This window comes from Vulpes lagopus, chromosome 4 (genome assembly GCF_018345385.1).
Source record: "Vulpes lagopus strain Blue_001 chromosome 4, ASM1834538v1, whole genome shotgun sequence".
Taxonomy (NCBI): domain Eukaryota; kingdom Metazoa; phylum Chordata; class Mammalia; order Carnivora; family Canidae; genus Vulpes; species Vulpes lagopus.
Genome location: NC_054827.1, coordinates 23,050,867 through 23,077,886, shown reverse-complemented (window position 1 = coordinate 23,077,886; position 27,020 = coordinate 23,050,867). Strand labels below are relative to the sequence as shown.

The following is a 27,020-nucleotide window of genomic DNA, read 5'->3' as shown; positions in this document are numbered from 1 at the left end:
AAAAATATTTTAATTTACAACTTATTATTTGCCTCTTTCTTCTTAAAAGTTGTGAATCCAGCAAAAGCTATTTGGGAACATTCATTCCTTCACTTGGCAATTGTCCACCACCACCGAATTTGCCAGATACAGTAAGAGAGATTATGGATAAAGAGATCAGAGGCAGGAATGATCATTGTCAATACAGAGCTGAAAGTTAAGCTGGAGGAAGTAGACAGAAACAAATGATTATAATAATGATTTTTCAGTTCTTTGTGATCCATGGTTCCTGACCACAAGCAACAGAAACTGACACTGATGATCTACAGGCTGATTAGGAATTTTTTTTAAATTTTATTTATTTGTTTATGATAGTCACACACACAGAGAGAGAGAGAGGCAAAGACATAGGCAGAGGGAGAAGCAGGCTCCATGCACCGGGAGCCAGATGTGGGATTCGATCCCGGGTCTCTAGGATCGCGCCCTGGGCCAAAGGCAGGCGCCAAACCGCTGTGCCACCCAGGGATCCCTGATTAGGAGTTTATTGAAAGGCTGTGGAAGTCATAGAAAGTCAGAGAACCAGACTTGGAAAGTAAGTGTACCCTAGAGCAGCTCCAGAACTTAAGACTCCGAGGTCTAATCGTCAGTTTGACCAGGACTCACGGCCACCAACGTAGAGTCCTACTGCCATACTAGGTTCCACAGCCATAGTAATCCCTGGAGTGTGAGAACCTCTAAACCTGCAAACCCAGAGCCATAGCAACAGAGAGAAAATATTCAAAAAATAATTAGACTAATTATTAGTGGCATTGCTCTAAATTTTCACTTCACTCCTATTCATGTTTCCCAGACCCAAGACCTACAGGAAAAAAAAAAGGGGTGTAACATATCACATACATCAGAATAATGTATACAAGCCCCATCTCAAAGTCAGAGATGGTTTCCCATGTGGACCTCAATTGAGTCTTAGGCCATTCTACCTAGGTTTCTAGGTGTTTGTGTACCTGGTAAGGTTAGTGATAGGACATCATTTATTACTTCTTTCACTATAGGGTAAATCTCTTGGTGCAAAGAAATGTGTGAGATGCCATATATTTGTTTCATTAACACCATGTGAGGCAGCTGGAACAGGCTAAACAGTGACCACCATCATGCTGGTGGATCTGTGTAATACAGGGAGGACACAAGGGAGCACAGAGCGGTGAATCTATCCAGGGGACAGGAGAGCCTTCACAGAGATAATTACGTCTCTCAGGTAGTCTAGGGGAGCAAGGTAATTCCAGACAGGACAGATGAGCTAAAAGTATGAAGACATCAGATGTCTAAAGCATTCATTCAGAGAAGCTCATGTCATAAAGAGAGAGCAGTGCCACTAGATAAGGAGCTTGTCCTTGACTATAAATTAGCTAAGTCACTAAACCGGTTCCTTTATCCTTTATCACAGCAAGAGTTTCTTTCTTTTCTTTTTTTTTTTTTTTTGTATATTTTTTTATTGGAGTTCGATTTGCCAACATATAGCATAACACCCAGTGCTCATCCTGTCAAGTGCCCCCTCAGTGCCCGTCACCCTGTCACCCCATCCCCCTGCCCAGCTCCCCTTCCACTACCCTTTGTTCGTTTCCCAGAGTTAGGAGTCTCTCATGTTCTGTCTCCCCCTCTGATATTTCCCACTCATTTTCTCTTTCTCCTTTAATCCCTTTCACTATTTTTTATATTCCCTGAACGAATGAAACTATATAATGTTTGTCCTTCTCCAACTGACTGACTTCACTCAGCATAATACCCTCCAGGTCCATCCACATTGAAGCAAATGGTGGGTATTCGTCGTTCCTAATGGCTGAGTAATATTCCATTGTATACATGGACCACAGCTTCTTTATCCATTCATCTTCGATGTAAATCAAGGATTGCTTTTTTTCGTCGAGAAACTCTTGCTGTAAATTGCTCTATGCTACCCAGGGCAATTTACAGTAAGAGTTTCTCGATGAAAGAAGCAATCCTTGATTTACGTTCTGCTGCCAAGTCCTTATCTTATGGTAACGAGCAGTTTGCCGACTGACTACTTTGAGTGGAATATCATAGCGGAGAAATGCTGGAGGGTTGGCTGGGGTCACATGGCAGAGAGCTTCATGTGACATGTTGAGGTATTTGGACTTTAAGTCTTAAGAGAAATGAGACATGACCATGACCATGCTGTTGGGGTTGAATTTCAGGAGCCTCACAAGCTGTGAAGCTGGGGGGACTGGTGGGGCTCGAAACCATCATATTAAGCTGGTCCCCAAACTCAGTTCTTTATTTCAGTGTTGGTTTGTGATCAATCTGTAATGGAATGAGAAAATTAAAGGAAGTTTAGTCAGTTTTTCACGATGCTAAATATTATTCAATTTTAAAGAATTTCTTTAGGGACACTTGGGTGGCTCAGCGGTTGGGTGTCTGCCTTTGGCTCGGGGCATGATGGGATCGAGTCCCGCATCTGGCTTCCTGCGTGGAGCCTGCTTCTCCCTCTGCCTATGTCTCTGCCTCTCTCTGTGTCTCTCATGAGTAAATAAATAAAACGTTTAAAAAAATAAAGTATTTCTTTAGTTCTAAATTATGGCCTCCCAACTTCTGTGGGGGTAAATTATCCATTCATTTATGCAATTATGGTGACAGTAAATAATAGGCTTTAAAAATGTGTGTATGTGTGTGTCCTAGCCTTCAAGTAAAGAACCAACTTGTCCCTTTGGTTCTCCAGATGTGCCCTGAGATTTGGTCGGGGAGGGGTGTATCTATGAAATCCAAGCTGAGACAATGAGAGGGAAGGTGTGAGGTCATAAGAGGTGAGATGTAAGTGGAATCTATAGGATAGGATGCCAACAGTTCAGATGTTACTATACTTTGTGTGCATGTGACTCTTTCCCTGAACCTCAAATATTCAGATTTGTTTTCACAAAAACCCCATGAATACCAAGTTGGGTCAATTGTATTATAAATACTTTTTATGAATACATTATGCATCTTCATATGTAGCTCCTTAATTCCATTCTTAAAAAATCATCACACGATGTCTCATTTTACATCGACACCATTGTTCTCACGTAAAACTCCTTCTTGGACAATCATTTGACAGTAAGATGATTGTGGGATTCCTCGCCACTTGACCTGCTGAAACCTTTCCTAAGCGGAAAGAAGATGGGCCATGTTCTGCTTCTCCCCTTCACATGGGTCATGTGTTGCCTTCTGTTACATCAAAATAATCTCCTTCCAAGCTGCCATTCTGGACATCCTGTTGCCTTTATCTTAACACAGACCAGAGCTGGTTTTGTCAAATTGACACCAGCAGCTAAATGCCTGGCGAAGCAGGGTGCTATATTTTCATTTTTCTTAAATCTCATATTTGACTTCCTGGCAGGCTCTAATCTCCCAAATCAAAATGAACTGTAATAGAGTTCAATGAATCTGGTCTAGTTATTCATTGTCTGTGGAGGAGCAGCCTTGGATAACAGATCTCATCATCAATGTGCTGTGAGTTCTTAGCTTGACTTTGTATTCTCTTCCTGTCACCACCCTCCCCCTCATACACTCATGCTCCTCACCTGGCTGATAGGACCTTCATTTCCTACACTGAGATTTTGGAGGTAGTATCTGAACCTAAATAGAGTCAATTTAGGCATGTAATCTTTGGATTACTCTCAAGGAAAACAAAATATTCTCAAAATATTCAGTCTTTCTCCTAAGATGTACTTCCCTCATGTTTTCTGCTTTCTTTCCACATGCATTTACACTAGGGGTGGGGGTGGGGGACCTATGGACCCTGTTGGGATTACAGAGAGGGTGATATTCTCCAGTGCTCCATATTATATAGTGTGAAAGGCCTGAGTTCTGCTCATGAGATGTTAATTAGAAATGCTGTTCCTTTTTCCTACCACTTCTACTGTACTCTCTCTGGTGTATCAGTAAGGGCTTCTGTGTAGGGTAAAGAATATTCATTAGAACAGCATCCTGTTTTACTCGCCTCATTATGTAGATGGAATAATACTCAGTGTCGCTCCAAATTATAAAAGCTAATCTTGCTTGCTATCTATATTTTTCATCAATAAATCATGTGCTTGCTTCCTACTATTGTCATTCAGCGGATGTTCTGTTTTACTTTTGTATCAGCCTGTAGCTTCTTGAGAGGAGGGAACCACCCATTTTCTGCTCCTCTCAAAGCTACCAAAGCTACTGTTGCTTAGTAGGGGCGGGCAGTCAGTGTTTGTTCCATTAAATTTAATTATGGTAGAGCTCTAATGGCAGCACATGGATAGCCTTTTCTCTAATACTAACATGTATGAGGGTTAAATACTAGGGATCCTTGGTGTTCTCTGTTCCATTTCTTAACTCTGCATAATTTCTTTTGATTTAATTCATTCCTGTGGTCCTAACTGCGAAGACGTAGGATAATGATTTTTAAATGATCTTTCGTCCAGCCTGTGCTCTGCAGCTTCCAAGCCTATCCATCTTATTTTGTTTATTTTGTTGTCTTCCAAACATGACAGGAACAATATATCCAGCCCCGAACTCTCCCTCTGATCATTCTCTCTGACCAGTGGACCTTAGCACCATCTAAAGTGGTATATTTTTTTATTCTTCTATTCCTTTCTACACATATTTATAAAATAGACCTTTATTGAACACTGAATAAATTGCAATACCCAGCAAAGATGCAGCCATCATAAGCTACTTTGTCCCTACTTGGAAAATGCTGCAATCAGAGAACATAAGGAATATGTAGGTACAGCCTGTGCCAGTACATGAAATATAAATGAAATATAACATGTTACTGATCATGGCATTTCAAAGTCCGTTACCAACATCTAGTCCTTCTTGTATCCGATTTCCTGCACATGCATAAATCTTAAGTAGGCTTCTTTGATATAGTCACATGTGTTTTAACATTGGTTTATCAGTTTATTTAGGGTCATTACCAAAGTTTCATTTTGTTTGCCTTTCATTCTCTCCCACTTTGGTTTTGGATGGTGGTGGTATATCTTAGGATGTCAGCATTATTATTATTACCACTTCCTCTTTGACATGCTCTTCATCAGTCCCCCACTCCTATTAATTTGATCCTTTCTTCTGTATCTTGGCTATTGTAAATAATGCTGCTGTAAACACTGGGGTACATGTATCCCTTTGGATTAGTGTTTTGGTATTTTTTTGGGCGGGGTAAATAACCAGTAGTGTGATTACTGGAGTATAGGGCAGTTCAATTTTTAACTTTTTGAGGAATCTCCATACTGTTTTACACAGTGGCTGCACTGGTCTGCATTCCCCCCAGTTGTGCAAGAAGGTTCCTTTTTCTCCACATCATCCTCAATACCTGTTGGTTCTTGTACTATTGATTTTAGCCATTCTGATAGGTAGGAGGTGTTATCTCATCATAGTTTTGATTTGCATTTCCCTGATGATGGGTGATGTTAAACATCTTTTCAGGTGTCTGCTGGCCATCTGTATATTTTCTTTGGAGAAGTGTCTGTTCATGTCTTCTGCTCATTTTTTAATTGGGATTATTTGTTTTTTGGGTGTTCAGTAGTGTAAGTTCTTTATATATTTTGGATACTAACCCTTTATCAGATATATTATTGCAAATATCTTCTCCCATCCATGGGTTGATTTTTAGTTCTATTGTTTCCTTTGCTGTGCAGAAGCTTTTCATTTTGACATAGTTCCAATAGTTTGTTTGTTTTTCTTTCCCTTACCTCAGGAGACATATCTAAAGAAGTTTTGCTATAGCTAATGTCAGAGAGGTTACTGCCTGTACTTTATTCTAGGGTTTTTATGGTGCCACATCTCACATTTAGGTCCTTAATTCATTTTGAGTTTATTTTTGTGTATGGTGTAAGAAAGTGGTCCAATTTCATTCTTTCACATGTAGCTGTCCAGTTTTCCCAGCACCATTTGTTGAAGAGACATTTTCCCATTCGATTCTTTCCAGTTTTGTTGAAGATTAATTTGCCAGATCATTGTGGGTTTATTTCCAGGTTTTCTATTCTGTTCCATTGATCTATATGTCTATTTTTGTGCCAGTACCATACTGTTTTAATGACTTCAGTTTTTTAATAGAACTTGAAGTCTGGAATTGTGATGCCGCTACCTTTGCTCTTCTTTTTCAAAAGTGCTTTGCTTATTCAGGTCTTTTGTGATTCCATACAAATTTTAGGATTATTTGTTCTAGTTCTGTGAAACATGCTGTTGGTATAGGGATTTTGATAGGGATTATAAGTGTGCAGATTGCTTGGGGGTAGTATATACATTTTAACAATACTTCTTGTTCTTCCAACTCATGAACATGGAATATCTTTACATTTCTTTGTGTCATTTCAATTTCTTTCATCAGTGTTTTATAGTTTTTCAGAGTATCGGTCTTTCACCTCTTTAATTAGGTTTGTACCTAGGTGTCTGAGTATCTTTGGTGCAATTGTAAATGGGATTGTTTTCTTAATTTCTCTTTCTGCTGCTTCATTATTAGTATATAGATATTCAATAGATTTCTGTACCTTGATTTTGTATTCTGTGAGTTTACTGAATTAATTTATCAGTTCTCGTTTTTTTTGGTGGAATCTTTAGGGTTTTCTGTATAGAATATCATATCATCGGCAAATAGTAAAAGTTTTACTTCTTTACCAATTTCAATACCTTTTATTTCTTTTTGTTGTCTAATTGCTGTGGCTAGGACTTCCACTACTATGTTGAATAAAACTGGTGAGAATGGACATCCCTGTCTTGTTCCTGACTTTCGGGGGAAAGGTCTCAGTTTTTCCCCATTGAGGATGATGTTAGCTGTGGGTTTTTCATATATGGCCTTTATTATATTGAGGTATGTTCCTTCTAAACCTACTTTGTTGAGAGCACTTATCATGAATGGATATTGTACTTTGTCAAATGCTTTTCCTGCATCTATTGAAATGATCATATAGTTTATATTTTTTCTCTTATTAATGTGATAAATCACGTGGATTGATTACAAATATTGAACCACCCCTTTACACCAGGAAAAAATTACACTTGATCATGGTGAATTCTATTTTTAATGCTTTGTTGAATTTGGTTTACTAGTATTTTATTAAGGACTTTGCATCTGTGTTCCTCAAAGATACTGGCCTGTAGCTGTCTTTTTTGTGGTGTCTTTTTTTTTTTAAGATTTTATTTTTTTGAGAGAGAGAGCACACAAGAAGGGGGAAGGAGAAGAAGACTCCCTGCTGAGCAGAGAGCCTGATGTGGAGCTCAATCCCAGAACCTTGAGATCATGACCTGAGCCAAAGGCAGATGTTTAACTGACTGAGCCACTCAGGTGCCCCTTTGTGTGGTGTCTTTATCTGGTTTTGATATCAGGGTAATTCTGGCTTCATAAATGAATTTTGAAGTTTTCCTCCTCTTCTCTTTTTTGGAATAGTTTGAGAAGAATAGATGTCAATTCTTCTTTAAATGGGCTAGGTGGGTGATGTGTATTAAAGAGGGTACTTGCTGTGATGAACACTGGGTGTTGTATATATGTGATGAGTCACTGAATTCTACTCCAGAAATGAATATTGCACTGAATGCTAACTAACCAATTTTAAGTTAAAAAAACCAAAGGGAAAAAATATTAAACAATAAATATTTGGTAGAATTGGCATCTGAAGCTGTCTGGTCCTGGACTTTTGTTTGTTGGGAGTTTTTTGACTACTGATTCAATCTCCTTGCTGGTAATTGGTATATTCAAATTTTTAATTTCTCTTGCTTCAGTTTTGATAAGTTACGTGTATCTAGGAATTTATCCATTTCTCCTAGGTAGTTCAATTTGTTGCCAGGTAGTTCTTCATAATATTCTCTTACAATTTTTTGTATTTCTGCGGTGTTGGTTATTTTCTCCTCTTTATTTTGTAATTGTATTTATTTGAATTTTTTCTTTTTGTGTTTTGATGAGTCCACCTAGAAGTTTATGAATTTTATCTTTTCAAAGAACCAGCTCCTGGTTTCCTTTATCTGCTCTACTATTTTTTAAAATTTTCTATATCATTTATTTCTGCTCTAATCTTTATTATTTTCTTTTTTTGGCTGGCTTTAGGTTTTGTTTTCTTTTTCCAGCTGCTTTAGGTGCAAGGTTAGGTGTTTATTTGAGATTTTTCTTGCTTCTTAAGGTAGGCCTGTATTGTTGTAAACTTCCCTCTTAGAACAGCTTTCACTGCAAACAAGATCTTTGTTTTCATTTTCATTTGTTTCCATGTATTTTTTGAAAATTTTTTTGATTGACCCATTCATTGTATAGTAGCATGCTATTTAACCTCCATGTATTTGGGTTCATTCCAGACCTTCTCTTGTGGTTGATTTCTATTTCATAGTGTTGTCATTGGAAAAGATGCATGACATGCCTTCCGTTTTCTTGAATTTGTTGAGACTGTTTTGTGGCCTAACATATGATTTCTTCTGGAGAATGTGTCAGGTCCACTTGAAAGGAATGTTTATTCTGCTGTTTTGAAGATGGAATGTTGTGAATATATCTATTAGATTCATCTGGTTCAATGTGTTATTCAAAGCCACTATTTCCTTATTGCTTTTCTGTTTTGATTATCAATCTATTGATATAAATGAGGTGTTATAGTCCCCTACTATTATTGTATTACCATTGATTACTTCCTTGTGTGTTATTAGCTGCTTTATGTATTTGGATGCTCCTATATTAGGTGCATAAATATTCACAATTGTATTTTGTTGGATTGTCCTCTTTATTATTATATAATGTCCTTCTTTGTCTTGTTACATCTTTGTTTTAAAATTTATTTTGTCTGATATAGGTATTGCTACTCTGGCTTACTTTTGACAGCCATTTGCATGATAAATGTTTCTTCATTACCTTACTTTCAATATACAGGTGTTTGTAGGTCTAAAGTGAGATGTCTGTAGACAGCATGTAGATGGGTATTATTTTTTTATCCATCCTGTTACCTTACATCTTTTGTTCGAAGTGTTTAATTCATTTATATTCAAAATAATTAAAAAAATAAAAATAAATTTAAAAAACCAAAGTAATTATTAATACATATGTGTCTATTGCCATTTTATGATTTGTTTTGTGGTTAATTCTGAAGTTTTTCTCTGATAATTTCTTTTTTTCCCCCTCTTTCATGGTTTGCTGGTTTTTCTTAGTGATATATTTAGATTTGTCTTTGTGTATTATTACTCATTTTTGATTTATGGTTACCATTAAGTTTCTAATTTAACCTCTTCTGCATGTAGCAGTCTATATTAAGTTGATGGTCATTTTTTTTTTTTTTTAATTTTTTTTTTTTTTTTTATTTATGATAGTCACAGAGAGAGAGAGAGAGGCAGAGACACAGGCGGAGGGAGAAGCAGGCTCCATGCACCGGGAGCCCGATGTGGGATTCGATCCCGGGTCTCCAGGATCGCGCCCTGAGCCAAAGGCAGGCGCCAAACCGCTGCGCCACCCAGGGATCCCCTAAGTTGATGGTCATTTAAGTTTGATTCATTCTTTACTCCTTTCCTCCCCATGTTTTAGATATATGGTGTCGCATTTTACATCCTTTTATTTTGTGAGTTCCTTGACTGATTTTTTTACAGAAATATTCATTTTTATTGCTTTTATTTTTCCTACTTTTATACTGTCAGTTTTGGTCTTTTCACTCAAAGAGTCTCCTCCAATATTTCTGGTAAGGCTAGTTAGTGGTCATGAATTCATCTAGTTTTTGTTTGGCTGGGACACTCTATCCCTCCTTCTATTCTGAATGATAGCCTTGCTGGATGGAGTATTCTTGGCTGCAGATATTTGCTATTCAGCACTTTGACTAGATCATGCCATCGTCTTCTGGCCTGCAAAGTTTCTGCTGAAAAATCCACCAGTAGCCTTATGGGGTTTCCCTTGCATGTAACTGTCTTTTGTATTGTTTCTCATTTTGTTTATTGACCCCTTTATCTCTGCTATTGTTATTCCTTTTTTTTTTTTTTTTTAAAAGGTTTTTTTAAGATTCTTTATTTATTTTTTTATTTATTTATGATAGTCACAGAGAGAGAGAGAGAGGCGCAGAGACACAGGCAGAGGGAGAAGCAGGCTCCATGCACTGGGAGCCTGATGTGGGATTCGATCCCGGGTCTCCAGGATTGCGCCTCTGCTATTGTTATTCCTTATCTCTGTGTTAAGGGTCTTACTCATGTCTTCCACTCTTTTCTCAAATCCAGGGAGTAATTTTATGATCATTACTTTATATTCCCTAAGGAAATTTTTAAAACTTCAATCAAATTTTGTCATTTCTCCTGTTGAAATAATTTATGGTTCCTCATTATGTTCAGGTAAAATCCAAACTCCCTAGAATGCTAAACTAAGCCCTGGGTGTTCTATTACCTACTCTTCCAGCCCCACCTGCCCTTTCTCCCTCCCCCAGGATGGAGAGTTAAGAGTGTGAACTCTGGAATCTAACTTTCTGTGTTCAGATCCTGGCTCTGCCACTTCCTAGCTCTGTAACTTTGGAAAGTCACTAATATTCTCTGTGCCTTGGTTTTCTTACCTGTAAAATGGGGTACATACTAGTTCCTGTTTTGTATAGTTATTGCATAGATTCTTTGAGTTAACATATGTTTCATGCTTAAAACGGCCCAGATAACAGTAAATTATGAATGCGTGTGTGCACATGTGTCTATTACTGTTATTAATTTCCTTGAAGTTCATCAAAAAGAATATAATAGGTCTTGTTTCTTTTTTTTTTTTTGCATATGCTGTTTCCTATGCCCAGAAACACCCACTCCCCCTTTATCTGACTACCCTTTGTCCTCTGAATTCCAGGTTAGATGCAAGCCTTGCATAAGAGCCTTCACTGCATCTCCCTGCTACAGGCTAGATGAATTTCCTGCTCCTGTAGCACCTGTGCACACCTGGATCAGGATATTCATTACACTGGATTTGGGTCCTTGGCATTTGTGGATTTGAAAACTTGTAAGTGACCTAAAAGACTATGATGTTTAGTAATTTGTAATGGGGTTAATTATAAATATCACAAGATTATGATTAAATAAGGTACAGCATAAGTTTGGGGGTTTAGAAGCTCTCAGGATATATCCATCCGCAAAGTAAAGTTTCTGCCATATTTTAATTTTCTATTTCTTTGTATTGTTTCCCATATTAATTTTTTGGGCACATTGTTTTATCTCTACCTCTAGTGTCTTACATGTGCAAGAGGCTTAAATAATATTTGTTGAGTATAACTGAATGTGTAAAAGAACAAATTTTACAGAATTTTTATTTATCTCAAAACTGACTTTGCCCCTAACCCATACGTTGAGGTGCTGACCCCCTTTAGGAAATACACATATGGCTAATCTCAATTTCAAAAGGTGTGAGTTACAAATCTTTGCCCTAGGAGATGTTTTACCATATTCAGGAGAAAAGGAGAATACATTTTTTAATACTAACTACTCCAGAGATATAAGGCTAATATTGTAAAAGGACTCATCTGAATTCAACATTTTAAAAGATATACTCTTATTTTGTCTTTGCCCAGCAACTACTTGGAGAAAATAAAATGATTCATATATTTTCAACAGGGGACAATTTGGATCATAATTTAGTAAATATAAAGAAAGTCAATTATATGTATATGTGTTGAAGGTATGATTTGGGCATATAGAAAAGCTTCTTCACCCCTGCTCCCACCCAAGTAGCTCACAGATGCCTTCTGCACTTCCTTTCATTGGCTACTCTTACTGACTCATCTTCAGGAGCATATCTGAGAAGGTTCATTCATTTAGGTACTAATTCCTGAAGGAAAGGTACATAGCCCAGTTGGCACTCCACTGAGTGCCTAGCTCAGGGTATGCAAGCATGGATCCAAGTAGAAAGCATTTATTTTCGGGACAACATGGGGGCTCAGTGAACAAGCATCATCTCCTTTACAATAAAGGCTCACTCTAAAATTGCATGAGGGAAGATGAGATCCTATGACAAATAGCTCTTTCAAGACCCTTCTTAAATGTGCTTCTTAAAAGGTCAACTCTTGGGGGTCCCAGTGATCATATACCTGATATGATTGAGGGACAACTGGGGTTTAAATGTATAGGCATATTCTGAAGACCCAAAATAAAATTTCCAAAGCACACCCAGATCAGTGATTCTTAGGTAGGGACCAAGATTGGTGTGGGATGGAGAGCAGGGGAGGTTAGGGGAAGCTACCTGCAAGCCACCCCACCATCCTGAGAATCACTATATATAATAAGAGGTACAGTTTGTGGCAGTGAAATTTACATACAAAGAATCTGAAGACTAGGGAACATGGTTGAGAACTGTGATCTAGATATAAGGTCTATTTGCTTAATTTACAGATAAGGAGTCAGGTCCTAAGGTTTTACAGAATTGGCTTTTCCTACCACACCAGGCATCTCTCCAGATTTCATTTTATACCCCAAGACTTCTACATTACAAAGTGCTTTTTGGCATACAAGGCCCATCTTTTTTTTTTTTTTTCTAGTAACGAAGAGTCTTCTGATGTGTATCATGACAAACCCAATGTATTATGAAAAAAGAAAATAAATGTGATCAATGAAGAATAAGTAGGAGTGCTTCTCAAAGTGGTATGGAAGTAGCTGATATTATGAACAAATATTGAGTAGTTAAATTGTACTGGAATGCTTTAATGCAGTTTAGTTATATTGTCTTAAGTAGTATACATTTGTTTCCTTAAACCATGAGATTCAGAGTTGACTCTCAATGCTTGTAATTTTTCTAGGAACGAGATGAGATCATTCAATGTAATTTTGGGAGAAAGTACTGTATATTTTATAGAAAGCTTAGGAATTAATTCAGAAATAGCTCTTTCAGTTCTGGCATACTCCACATATTCACAGCTCTTTCTAATCCCTTCATCCCTGGGTAATTTATGCATAGGTCAAGAGGTCAACCTGGGCTGTAGCTGGTTCAATATTTGCATTATGTAAAATGACATCTAGTGTTTGTGTTTTTCCGAATAGGGCCTGTGTTCCCTTCAGAGACTCATGCAAAGTGCTTCATCGTGTGAAGGACCCCACTGTTTGATTTAACTCTACTGTTTTCCATTTACATTACACTCTAAGAAAGACATGAGCAAAAACTGTCACTCTCTGAGGGTAGAAATTGCTATGCTTCACAAAGACAAGAAGTAATTTTCCTGTAATCACAAGATGACTCAGGTTAGTAGCTTTCAGCTTTTACTGCAATTCAGATAACATGAGCGTGTTGGGATACTGTGCAAACCTCATTAGTCCCAATCTCTATAATTTTAAATTTATGACAATGTGATATAAAGCAAGTTGGAGTTTATTTTTGTATTAGGTGATAAAAAGAATTTGAGAATAGTTGTACAGGGTACGTTAAAATGACCAGAATATATCTACTGTTTTTTAGAGAGCATAATTCCTTTTCTAGTAGTTGAAGAGCATTATTGTTAAATGACAGTTGTTAGCATACAAAAGTTTGCAGTATAACCTGTACTTGAAAATAATATGCAGATGTTAAGTTTGAAGGATCATGGATTGAAAGGAAAAAAAAAAAACCTATGTATTTTATAATTAAGTCTTCAAACTATCCTGACCAACTCGAACTGTTATGTTAGAATTGCAATTTGAATAGGTCTTTAAAAATTTAAAGCAGAGTTATATGTTCTCTTTTTTAATATTGTGTCTTCTGTGGCATTTATAATGGGAGAATAATTTACAGTGCTTGTGTTTGCTTTTAGATACAAAGCTGGGACTTCTGCATGCCTAGGGTTATATGGAAAACAGGCCTCGGCCAGGGCAGGAAATCATGAAATAAAAACACAACCAGAAAAGCTTGGTCCTAGCCCTGTTTCCTCTGAGTGCCTGTTGGTCCTCAGTAGGGCATTTATGATTTCTGACCAAAGACTTGAGGACCAGTTTGTCTGGAGTAAAGTCCTGTTGTCTTGCAGAAGGAGCTAAGAAACAGGTCATCAATGCATTGGTTCTACGGTTAAATGTTGGGTGACTGCTCTGTGTTCAGCAGAGCACTGTGAGATAGACAAAGACAGATCACAGACCAGTTCCTGCCCTCCAGAAGCTTCTAGTCTTGTTGGGCATGTATACAAAGTTGAGAATTCAAGATAGCACCATGAGAAATGTTTTAAGAGTGATACAGATAATAAATATGCAGAACACAGAAAGATTGGGAATGCTGGATTGTATCTATGGCTTCCCATGAAGTCTTTATGGAGGAGGAAGAAGCTTGCTAGACTTTGAAGGCCAGGTAAGATTTTAGAAGGGGGAAGGGGATGGAGCATTTCAGATGACAGAGAACAGTCTATTGGCTTTAGCAAAGATCTGAATGAGGAGCTGTATGAGATGCACTCAGGGGAGGAGATCCACTTAGGGGAGGAGAGGACTTCAGGTAGAAGCTAACAATTTGAGATATGGTGGTTCCAGGATATAAGACTAGGAAGATAGACTGGGACCAGGTTGTGGAGGGCTTTGAATGCCAGATTGAGGAGTACAAGCTTCTTCCTGCAGAACATAGAGACCCCTGAAGGGTTTTCAACCCTATGAAATGGCTATTATCCATTATCTGGAAAATTATCCAGAATTGGCATGGAACAGAGATTCTAAATTGCTTTCCTTGGGTTCATGGAGGAAAAGTGACAAGCTGAAGCCATCAAGCCAGGAGTAACACATGTACTGTGTGATTTTACCACAGGAACATACAGTGTCTCCAGCAAGTGATGATTAATGGAGGATGGTGCAAACTCCCAGCTTTACGGATATATGAGATATGGGGAGTGGGAGGAAGGCAAGGGAAGCAAAAAGCCTGGAAACTGTAAAAGCAGCTCAGATATTAGGTTGTGGTGGTTACAAAAAGAAAGGGGAAGAAACAGCAAAGATGGCCATGGTAGTACCACAACTCTGATCTCTTAGGCTAGTGCTGGTTCCTACATGACCCTGCCATCCCAGGATGCTCTAGTACCACAAGCAGTGGCAAGTCCTGTCAGGAACTCAGGGCCACAGCGTGACTCCCTTCAACCGTGGCACCCCAAGGTGCAAGCTGTGGTCATGAAGACACATCCAAGTCTTTAATAAAATCTGTTGGCAGCAAATATCAAAACATACTTCCTCTGACATGAAGGACAGGTTTTGGGGGAGTGTACTAAGTAGCTAATGGAAGAAAGAGCTACAAACCAAACCTCAGGAAAGGCAACACTTGGAAGGAACCTGAAGATCTTTACTTTAGGGTTGTGCCATTAGTGATTTGATTCCAATGACCTCTCATCAGTTTTCCAGGGGAGTATGAGACACTCGGGGGGGCGGGGATCCACTTAGGGGAAGAGAGGTCTTCAGGTAGAAGCTAACAATTTGAGATATGGTGGTTCTAGGATATAAGACTGGGAAGATAGACTGGGACCAGGTTGTGGAGGGCTTTGAATGTTGGATTGAGGAGTACAAGCTTCTTCCTGCAGAACATAGAGACCCCTGAAGGGTTTTCAACCCTATGAAATGTGATCCCTGGGGAGAGAGAGTGACTGTCCCCGGCCTACAGGACCGGCAGGCCCCAGCATCATGTGGTGTCTGAGCTGGGAGCAGTTCCTCAAAGGAAGGGAGGATAAACAGAAGTTTTAAAAAGTATTTAATCTTGGGGCACTTGGGTGGCTCAGTGGTTGAACATCTGCCATCAGCTCAGGGCATGACCCTGGGGTCCTGGGATTGAGTCCTGCATCAGGCTTCCCATGTGGAGCCTGCTTCTCCCTCTGCCTAGGTCTCTGCCTCTCTGTGTCTCAAATGAATGAATGAATGAATGAATGATTGTAAAAAATAAAAAAATAAAAAGTATTTAATCTCTGGGGTACTCAGAGATGGTTGCCGGATGGTTTAGTCAGTTAAGCATAAACCGGATGGTTTAGTCAGTTATGCATAGGACTCTTGATTTCATTCAACTGAGGTCATGATCTCAGGGTTGTGAGATTGAGCCCAACCTTGGGCTCCTTGCTCAACAAAGAGTCTGCTTGGGATTCTCTCTCTCTTCCTCTGCCTCTCCTCCTTCCCCTATTCCCTTCTCCCCACTTGCTTTCTACAAATAAATAAATAAGTACATTAATTAATTAATAAAATAAAATGTATTTAATTTCTAAAATGTCTGGGATTGCAAATAATGATCATAAGTATATGGCCTCAGGTTTGGGGAGAGATCAGATATTCCACAGAATCTCGAATTTCCAAAATTATTTTTCACACCTACCTTTGCCAGATCCTCTGCTCTTTCAAACTAACATCTTACTGTTTAAAACAAATTATTGCTGGAAATTACCTCCAGCAATACTTCTGTGCCTTCATGCTTTGGGGTTCACACGTCAGAGTCCTTTTTCCCTCCCTCTCTCCCCTTCCTTAGCAGTCAGATCTTCAAACACGTCGGGTGACCTGAAGTGATTTGATTGCTATGCCTTGGCTGTGTTAGAATTTTCAAGTTTGCTACTCTCCCTGAAAGGCAGGTTAACAGCATTGGTTGTTTGTTTTCCATTTGAAAGTAGTAATTTATTAACTGACCAGATTATAAAAATAATCATGGTAGATATCTTAGTTCTTCCTCCTAATAAGCCTATTGATCTGGTCTTCCCTATTCCCAGCAACTCCACCGTCTACAAAATGGGTGGTGGTCTTTTTCTTCATACCCCCATGTGGAGAAGATAATTTGAAGGGCCATAAAAGGTTATTTGCTTCTTTGAACTGTTTTCCAACAGTATAGATCTCGTGAATCAGATCCTCCATGCAGATGATGCCCTATTTACCAAGAGATAGGGCAGTCAATGTGTTATCCGTCAGGGCAATTCGCTTCTTGTTGATCTTGCAATAACCACGCTTGTAGATCAGTTCATTCACCGACTTCAGGTTTGGGTTCCCCCCTCCCCCAGGCTATATATGGTTCCACCATCCTTAGCATGTTAACTGAAGCCTTGTTGAGCTTAACAAAGGTGCCATTGTAGGTCTGGCAAAGGCGAAGAAGCTGCAACACCTTTCGAACCTTTGGGCTCACACCATTGATACTTCTGATCCTGATGACAAATGCCAATTTGGGTTCTGCAGGCACGTAGAAGTTGCCAGCTTTTCTTGCCATCTTCACCATTCAGATCTCAGTTTTGTACATCTGCCTGTATTCCTAGTGGTAATGCTTAGCTTTTTCATAGATAAACTTCCTCCTTGCCTTTCAAAGCATCTTTTGGGCAAACTTTTTTCCTCAGATGCTTGATCTTTAACTCTGTGACATTCCTTCACTTTTTTTTAAGGGTTTCTGACACTTCAAGAACCTTCTTTTTCTTCTCTTCTGCTCTCTCCATGGTTCCAGCCAGAAAAGAGGTGTTTGGGATTTTTTAAAAAATATTTATGGGATCCCTGGGTGGCGCAGCAGTTTGGCGCCTGCCTTTGGCCCGGGGCGCGATCCTGGAGACCCGGGATCGAATCCCACGTCGGGCTCCCGGTGCATGGAGCCTGCTTCTCCCTCTGCCTGTGTCTCTGCCCCTCTCTCTATCTCTCTGTGACTATCATAAATAAATAAAAATTAAAAAAAAATAAAGAAAAAACCCAATTATAATCAACTCACTGATATGGCAGTGAGAGCTATTAAATCATAAAAAAAAAATATTTATTTATTTTAGAAAGAGAGAGTGAGCACAAGCGTGAGGGACAGAGATAGAGAGCATCTCAAGCAGACTCTGCACTGAGCATGGAGCCTGATGCGAGGCTTGATCTCATGATCTTGAGATCACAACCTGAGCCAAAATTAAGAGTTAGATGCTTAACGGACTGCTCCACCCAGGAGCCCCAGCAGGGCTTTAAGAAACATGGTGGATTGCCCAGCTTTGGTCAGTCTTTGAAACTTCTTATAAGTACAATTTAATTGAATTCTAAGGTGAGGATCCGAATTTCTCCATGCATTCATTTGGTGATATATTATTTTACATACAAGCAGGGCTCACAGACAATTTCCTTTTTAACAATTTCCAGTTACACTGGAACTGAACATAATATATTAGACTCCAGCATACCACAATTCTAGACTTCTAGAGCAAGGGTTTTTAAGCCTCTTTGGTATTATTTTGAACTTCAATTTTTTAATTGGTTCAAGCAAATTTCAGTTGTAGTTACAAGTTGTCAGTGTTATTTCTATTAATGATTAATGGTAATACATTCTATGAACAATGAATATTAGAATGCAAATAGTTCTGAGCCCTAATGGAATATATATAAAATTAATTAATAAAATCATAAAATTATATATTTTATCACTTCTTCCTTATTTTTATCCCTATAAAATTAGAACTCTTAGATTTTTGTCTATTTTTCCCATTGCAGTGTCTTGCTTCTTTTACCTTAACATATAGGAAGCACATGATAATCACTCAATATATATTTGTTTTCCTTTTTCCCATCCTTCTTTTCTCTTCCCCTGGTGTCTTTCCTCTTTCCCTCATCATTCCATTTTGCTTATTTAGAAAGAAAAACTGTAGGGGTATTTGGGTGGCTTCGTCAGTTAAGCATCTCGACTCTTAATTTTGGCTCAGGTCATGATCACAGGGTTGTGGGATCAAGACCCCTGTTGGGCCTTGTGCTCAGCACAGAGCCTGCTTGTCCCTCTACCTCTGCTCCTCTCCGTACTGTTTCTCTCTCTCTCAAATAACATCTTTTAAAAAGAAAAAGAAAAACTGTATTAGCATATATTTTTGGCTCCTTCTTTGTTTTTTGGGGAACCCTGTTTCTTCTATTATGTATGTGTTGTTCAAGAGGTTAACCGTCCAACTTTCAATTAGGCTCCACATTGCTGTTTCCTTGGTTCTAAAGCTTATAAATATTGTGAAATCGTTCTGAAAGATTTTATTCTCCCATAAGCTCAGCAGGTTTTTCCAGTAAGTGCACTTGCAGAGAGCCACAGAAACAGCTGCCTAAACATTCCAGCTGATCAACATAGGAGTAATAAATCAGGAAATTTCAGTTTGTCCAAACATTTCTAAAAAGGCATTGAAGTATCTGAGAATTATCTTAATGAGTAACAGTCACAATAGAACAACAAGGTAATTAGAGAATGATGGTAAGTAAGAGTAGGACCAGCGTGCTGTTATAGGCTAAAGGTAAGATAGCACCCTTCCTGGATTCTTTATATAATTTCTGTTCCCATCCACTTACTGAGATCTGTAATCCTCATATATCATTGTAGTTGTGCTACTTGGATGCTGTGGCTAACATAATTCATCTTTAATTTCACATTGGATGTTTAGGTAAAGCTATTCAATATCTAGTGAGCACATGGATCTAGGGCTAGTAAAGTGAGTTTCTTTTCTTGCCACAGACCAATTAGTTGCTAACCTGCTGCCCTAATATGACATATTTACTGAGAGCAAATGGACTTTATTCTTCACGGGTCACTGGATAATCTGGCATGAGTCATTATTTTATTTAAATTAGTAAGAAACCCTCAGTTCATTTCCCTATATCATGTGCATAAGGGTTATTTGTGAATCAGAGTTGTGAGGTGTGTGGTTGTTGAAGTCACAGTGCTTGGGTGAACGTCCCAAGCACTGGGTTTATCATTATTGTTCAGGTCTTTTTTATGATCTTAAAATTTTTTATAGTTGTATTCCAAGAAAAAAGAGACCAGGAAATCCTCAGTTACATTTCTTCTGAGCTAAAAACTCTCTCAACAGTTTCTCCTGTTGTATATAAGAGTATATATTATTACATCATCTAATTTCATGGGAATACTGCCTCAAAATAGTACCATAACTCATCTTTGACCCTAGTAATCTCCAGTGTCTAGGTATCCCCCAGAAGGCACTAACCGAATAGCATTCATTCATCCTGGCAATGGCGGGACACAGCTGAGAAAGGATATTCTGCTCAGCTATGGGTTTTAAAATGCTTTAAAGTTCATAGTAGGACAATTGTCTGAAAGTAAAAGGTTTTTCTTACATTGAAATACACAGAGGAGCACATATAAATGTACACTTCAATGAATTTTCACAAAATAAGCGCACTCATGTAAACAGGACCCAGATCAAGAAATAGAATATTAACCACACCCCAGGACAGTGCCCCCCTTTGCAATTCCTACACCCCTAGGTAACCATTATTCCACTTCTAATGACACAGGTTTGCTTTACCTGTTTTTGTACTTTGCATAAATGGAATCCTACATTCCATATTCTTTTGTGTCTTTCTCTTTTAACATTTTATTTATGAGACTGAGCCATCTCACTGCATATAGTCACAGACTTTTTCTCCTTATTACCCGGACGTATTTCTTTGTATGAATTCATGGCAATTTATTTGATTGTTCAACTGATGATATACATTTCCAGGTCTGTGCTATTCTGAAGAGTGTGACTGTCTTTTGGTAAACATATGTGTGCATTTCTTTTGGATACATATACACATACATAAAGAGTACAATCTCTGGGCCACAGGATACTCATATGTTTGGCTTAGTTGTCACTTGCCAAAGAGTCTTCCCAACAGGCTGACACAATTTATGATTCTCCTAGCAGCATATTCGGATTCTGGACACTCCCAGTTCTCACCAACACTTGGCATTTTCTGTCTTTTTCCTGTTAGCCATCCTCTTGCATAGGTGGTGGTATCATGGTGTGGTTTTAATCGGCAGTTGCCTGATATGAATGAAGATGCACACTTTTTGTGTGTTTCCTGTTCATCTCCTGCCCACTGTGAAGTTTTGAGGGTTTTTTTGTTGTTGTTGTTGCCCATTTTTATATTGAGTTGTTTGTCTCTTGCTTAGCAATGTGGAAGAAATCTTCATATTCTGGATACAGATCCTTTGTCAGACGTATGTACTATGACCATCTTTTCACATCCTATCGGTTGAATTTTCACTCTCCTATGGATGTCTTAATTTTTTTTAAAAGATCGTATTTATTTATTTGAGATAATGAGAACAAGAGGAGTGTGAGCGGGGGCGGGGGAGAGGGGCAGAGGGAGAGAGAATCTTAAGCAGGCTCTATGCTGAGCATGCAGCCTGACACAGGGCTCGATCTCACCACCCTGAGATCATGATCTGAGCTGAAACCAAGAGTCAGATATTCAACTGACTGACCCACCCAGGTGCCCCTGGATATCTTAATTTTAATATAGTCTAATTTATTTATTTTCCCTTTTACGGTTAGGTCTTTCTGTTGAAGAAAGTTTAACCTAGCCCAAGGTTATATAGAAGCTCTTTTTTCCTCCAAGTTTTATTGTTTGACCTCCTAGAAAGAGGGTTTAATTCAGAAATGTAGTCAGTAGGTAGGTATCTGGATACAGAAAACAAATAAGTGCGTTTTCCATTGAGCCAAACATGAAGGAGAAAATAGTGGTGTGGAAAGAAACTCAGGATAAAATTTAACAGAAGTTCCCATCACAAACAAAAGACAGATCCCTTCTGGTCACTGGGCTGTGAGCTTACAGCTTATGATCCTAGTCTTGGAGCTGCCTTTCTAGGAGTGGTTACTATAAACTGCCCTGAGACTCTGCAGCTCTGGTGACGCCTCCCTGGGGACAAGGAACCACTCCAGGGGACTAAACAAGGCCTCTCAGAGTTCCCTGTGTTCTCTGGGGGTCAAGGGCAGTGTCTCATCTCCTTGATGAGATACTAGGAAAATCTCTCAGAAAGCCTTTTCGGCTCCTCTGAATTATTTTTACTATTTATACATGTGTGTGGTATATGTGTATAGTTTGCCAGTGATCATTAAAAGTATTTCATTTTTTGGTACTCACTTCAGATCTCAAAGTTGCATGTGAAATTGTGGGTATTGGACATGTCTCTATGTGCACTTCTCTACCTCCCCCCCTTTTTTTTTTTTGCCCAGAAAGATGGCATCAGAAAAGACTGACATGTGAGAGGGATGGCTTACAGAGGGGCAGAAGGAAACTTTGTGGGTGATGGCTATGTTCATTATCGTAATTGTCTCATGGTTCCCCACATGCATTTGTATAAAATTTATCAAATCACACACATTAAATATATGCAGTTTGTTATACGTCAATTATTCCTAAACTGTTAAAGTAATTTTAAAATATTGTTGCCTTGGCTGGAGTTTCAGTTTTCACTTACTCATTAAACATGGTTATACCTATTATATTTAAGACTAGTTAGTGCTAGATACTATGGGCTAACCAAACCTGTATATTTTACATTGTTTCTTTAGAGTCCAGAATCCGGTAGCATTGCTTAAGTCATTATAGTACTCTGTAGACTCTGAAACATTTAGGGTCCTGTGGCATTTACTGGATGAAGGAAATTATACTTGAGAAGTTTGGAGAAAACCAGAGACAAAAGTCGCTTCTTGGCTCACAATAATAAATTAAGTTTTAAGAAGCGGAATGCAGTACTGTCTCAGTTTTCTCCCAGTTTTGTTACATCTGTAGTAAAAAGGAAAATGTTAATATTTATGAAGGAAAAAGACTGACTCACATAGTAACAAGGTAACTTCTAATAGAATATGATTGATAATTTTTACTTTTTCGTTACCTGTTCAACATTTCTTACATGAGCTGTTTATTTCCCCCTTTTTTTTGGCTTAAAATATCCACACTGTCTGCCCATCAAGAGCAGTTGCTTGGGGACTATGCTGCTGTTTCCATGATTTTGCAGAGGCATGCAAAACAGCACTGGAGCTACCCACTGGCTCCTAAAGCTTCTGCCCAAACACAATCTACATCTTTCTGATCATATTTAATGGACAAAATTCAAACTTTGCCTGAATGAAATTGGATGGAGAGGTGTTATCTTAGAACAGAGCAACCAAATATTGGTGACTTCTTAATGATGACCCTGTTGCTAGAAGCATTGCTGAGATCCTTCTCTTTGTTCCTCTCTCCATGGGAAAGCACATCAAGCGACTGACCTCTCGTTACTTTTCTATCACTTTCTCTCCTCTCTTCTATTTTGCAAGGAATACAGCTAGATGCAGACAAAAACCCAAGCTCTTCGTATAAGAAGTAATGCTGAATTAAAGAGGACTCCTGTGGTGGTCAGGTCAGAAACCCAACAATCATAAGTACAAAGGGGAATTGACTGACCCTGAGTTGGGTAGGATAAGAAGTATCGGGCCCCCAGGACTGTAAAAACCAAAGTCTCAGGGAGTAGAACCAGGACTTTCTGTGGGCTGTAGTTCTTTTTCTCTCTGCATTTTTCTCTCATCTGTTTACTTTGCCTGACTTCATTCTCTTCTACCTAAAGACAGGTCTTTTCCATGTGAGGGAAAGATAGTCATGGGCAGCCTGATCTTTCATCTTTCTACCTCTGGTGATGCCAGAGACAGGCCACTGGTTCTTTATTTTTATTTTTAAAATTTTATTTTTATTTATTTTGAGAGTGTGTGTGTGAGTGGGAATGGGGCAGGGAGGGGCAGGTGGAGAAGGAGAGAGAGAGAATCTTAAGCATGTTCCACACCCAGTGCAGAGTCCCACATGGGGCTCTATCTCCCAACCCTGAGATCATAACCTAAGCTGAAGTTATGAGTTGGACGCTTAACTGACTGAGCCACTCAGGTGCCCCAAAGCCACACGGAGATAGCTCCAGGAGGGATTCTAATTGGCTCACCTTATATCACCTGCCCACCTTGGACCAATGATTATGTCCAGGGATATGGTACCATGATTGGCCAGGCCTTGGTCACATGCCTGTGACCTCTTGGCCTCTGTGACCAAGAGGACAAGATACAAATTATTAGAATAAGAGGGGTGGTGAACTTGGTTGGACAAATAACAACAGCTACTCTAGTCTGCTTAGAATTAGGCCTAGAGCAATCTTTTAAAATTATACATCCAATCATATTACCTACCCTCCAACCCATCTACCAATTTAAAAACTATTTTCTACTTTCCATTGCACTCAAAGTAAAACCTAAATTAGTTCCTTGAATTTTCAGTGCATTACTTCATCGGACTTCTCCTTGCCTTTCAAATTATTTTGCCTTCTCTCATGACTCACCAATAAGGCTAGCTACAAGGGCCTAGAACTTGATAGCACACAGGTTAAGAAGCCTGGCTAAACCAAATCCTATCTCCCCAGCTTCACCTTGAACCCTGTGCTCTTAGTACTGATCCCACTGGCTTAATCACATTACCTAGCTCACAAAGAATTTGCCTTGATGTATAAAATTCATATGGAAAATATTGCAGGAAATTTAAATCCAGTGTTAAAAATGTCACACATTGGAGAGCCCCAACTCGACAAATCAGTTTCACGGTCAGCTATTCATTCTGCAGTCTATAACCTCAGCTGTAAAATACAATAAAAACAAAATGGGTTTATATTGTTCACACACTTTAAAATATCTCTTTCTGTATGGCACAGGCCAACCAATTTGGGAGAGGACTCAGAGGAAGGTCTCCAAGGAGTACTCTTTTAGATACTACAAATTCTTAGCTTCTAGTGGGAGCCAGAATGAAGATAATCGAGTTTATGTTAATTGCCACTTAATGTGTGCAAGTACAAGAAAGTAAATTTATTTGTTCTAGGGCTCCTCAAAATTGCATTGCTGGATTTGATTCCTTGAGTGGAAAAAGTGTTAAATAGACTTAAGTCTACGGAGATTTTGATTAAAAAGAAAAGCACTCAGTGTTTGGGTTTTTCTGGTGTGTAGGCAGTCATAGCCAGCCATATGTTTACTTTGTAAATTCCAGTTGAGAGTGCAACATAAGCTGTTTCAGTTTGGGTGGAAGTTTTGTCAGACCTCACAAATGAATTTTGTACTCTGTTAGGAGTTTGCCAGATTTTTTTGCAGGGGCTGTGGGCAGGTCCAGGGTAATTAAGGATAGTCTACTGCTAATTTGTTTTTTTAAGAGTAAATCCTAAAAAGCTCTTCCTTGTAAGAGAAGGAATGATGGAATTAGACTATCATCATTTGGTGATAACTGTAGTATTAACTGTTTAGGGCAAGAACCACCAATGGATAGGATGCTAAAATTGGTGGATGAGCCTACGAGAAACGATATTTATGCAGTCTCAAAGTGTATCCCTCCACAAGATATTGCTTAAATGTAAAGGGGAGTAAGAAGGGAAGGTACTTTGTAGTTACTAATTAGACGCTGCCTTGCTCAAGTGCTTCCTACTTTCCAGGGTAGAAGTGATGAGGGGATGGAGGGTGGAGAATGGGACACAGAAGCTGTCTAGAGATGGCACCCTTCTCAGGTCCCTTTCTCATCTGCAAGCTTGTGACTGTAAGGCCACTCTCTTGCCACACTCCCCAGAGTCACTCCTTCTTCTACCAAAGCCAGTACCCTCCTCTGCACTCAGGGTTAGGCTCCATTCTGGTTGTGTTTGTTCACTTATTGACGGTATGTTGTGTGCAAACCCCAGGGGATTCAGCATTAAATAAGACAAGCCCTTGATCTCGAGGATCTTCTAGCCAGGGCTAGAGGAAAATATCAAATAAACTATCATAGCCCTTTGGATCTGTAGAAGTATGCATGGGACACACAGGAGTACAATGGGAGGGATCAAACTATCTGATACGCACCTGTAGGGTTCTCAAATGATCGAGGATACTTTCACATTAATTGGTAAAAGCGACATGCTGAGCCCCTGACCACTTTCCTTCACTCACATGCCTCAAGAGAATAATTAAAAGATTAAACCCAACACAGCAGAGGCCTCTAAGATTACTCTTATGTTTCTCCACTCCTTTCTGATTGCCCAGTCCTGCATGAGAGGTCAGACAAGGCTTTCTGGAAGAGGTGACGTGTGTGCCAAGAATGCAAAGTTAGCCAGGTAAAGTGCAGCATCTGTTCAGGGCCCTGGATGGGAGAGAATGTGTTGCAACTGAGAAACCATGGTTCACTGAGTAACGCAGCCAGTGCTGGGGAAGGGTGGCGACAAATGGCTTCAAGAGGTAGGTTAAGGCCAGATCAGAAAGAGCCTTGAATGCCCTATGACACCTGAACTTGACCGGGCAAGCTGTAAGATGCCTTTGAAGAAGTCCAAGATGGAAAGCAACACAAGTAGATTCACGTGTTATAAAAACAGTCGTGGCATAAGGGAAGGGATTGAGAGGGCCAAAAAGCAAATACAAACAAGCCAACCTATTAACAGGCCATGGAAGTAATTCAGGCAAGAGATGAGCACCTTCTTTAAAGCAGGATCAGTATGGAAACAGAAAGGGTTGGAATCCCAGAACATTAAAAAGATAGAATAACTAGGGCTTTGTGATTGGACAGGAGTGATGAGCTACCTGTTATAAAATTTGAAAATGTACTTAGCATTAGATAGAATGATTTTATCCAGAGAGAACCATTTTGTAAGTCTTTTATATATGCTTCCAAAATGAAGAATTGATCTTGCACAAGAATTTGTGATGACTGGCTCATTTCCAAACCATTCTTTTCTGAAGATGTGCAGGTAAAAAAAACTCTACATTTACTACTCTTTGGACAGCTATGGCAGGGTTACCTTGCAGGTTTTGTTCTTTGCAGTTTATTGTTTTGGGTTTTAAGATTTTATTTATTCATGAGAGAGAGAGAGAGGCAGGCAGACACACAGGCAGAGGGAGAAGCAGGTTCCATGCAGGGAGCCCCATGTGGGACCTGATCCTGGGACTCTGAGATCACACCCTGAGCCAAAGGCAGATGCTTAACCGCTGAGCCAACCAGGTGCCCCTGTTCTTTGCAGCTTAAAAAAAAGTGTCAGGATGGTATGACCTTGGTAGTAGTAGGTCCCGAATTTTAGGAAATCTGCATCCTCCTTTGACTACCTCTGGAGCAGACTCTGACCTGCATTTCTTGGGGTGGCCCCATTCCCAGGATGGACCATGAAGCCGCCCAGCTGGAGCAGCAGCATGTGCATGATGTGTATGAGAGCACCGCACCATACTTCAGCGACCTGCAGAGCAAAGCATGGCCTCGCGTCCGCCAGTTCCTCCAGGAGCAGAAGCCGGGCAGCCTCATTGCTGACATAGGTAACCCGGGGTTGTGCCATGTAGTCTGAAATATAGTCTATTGTGCTTTTCCTTTTCAGATTCAAACACCTCTGCATACATCGACCAACAAAATTGACCTGGCATTATTGAAGAAATCAGGACAGA

The 27,020-nt window shown here is 39.3% G+C and overlaps 1 protein-coding gene and 1 pseudogene across 8 annotated transcripts in view; one reads left to right on the top strand and one right to left on the bottom strand.

Moving 5' to 3' along the window:
- The window catches only part of TRMT9B (tRNA methyltransferase 9B (putative)), a 63,782-nt gene that overhangs the window by 23,478 nt on the left and 13,284 nt on the right, over nucleotides 1-27,020 (top strand). For 5 of the 8 annotated variants that reach the window (XM_041753614.1, XM_041753618.1, XM_041753612.1 and 2 more), the window contains 4 exons: nucleotides 10,775-10,924; nucleotides 12,453-12,555; nucleotides 12,952-13,149; nucleotides 26,740-26,894. In XM_041753614.1, coding sequence (XP_041609548.1) covers nucleotides 26,741-26,894 — 154 coding nt within the window. In that variant the 5' untranslated portion in view covers nucleotides 10,775-10,924; nucleotides 12,453-12,555; nucleotides 12,952-13,149; nucleotide 26,740. The remainder of the gene's footprint in view (nucleotides 1-10,774; nucleotides 10,925-12,452; nucleotides 12,556-12,951; nucleotides 13,150-26,739; nucleotides 26,895-27,020) is intronic. The other 3 variants (XM_041753611.1, XM_041753616.1, XM_041753617.1) reach the window with 3 other exon arrangements.
- On the bottom strand, nucleotides 16,531-17,288 carry LOC121490041 (annotated as a pseudogene).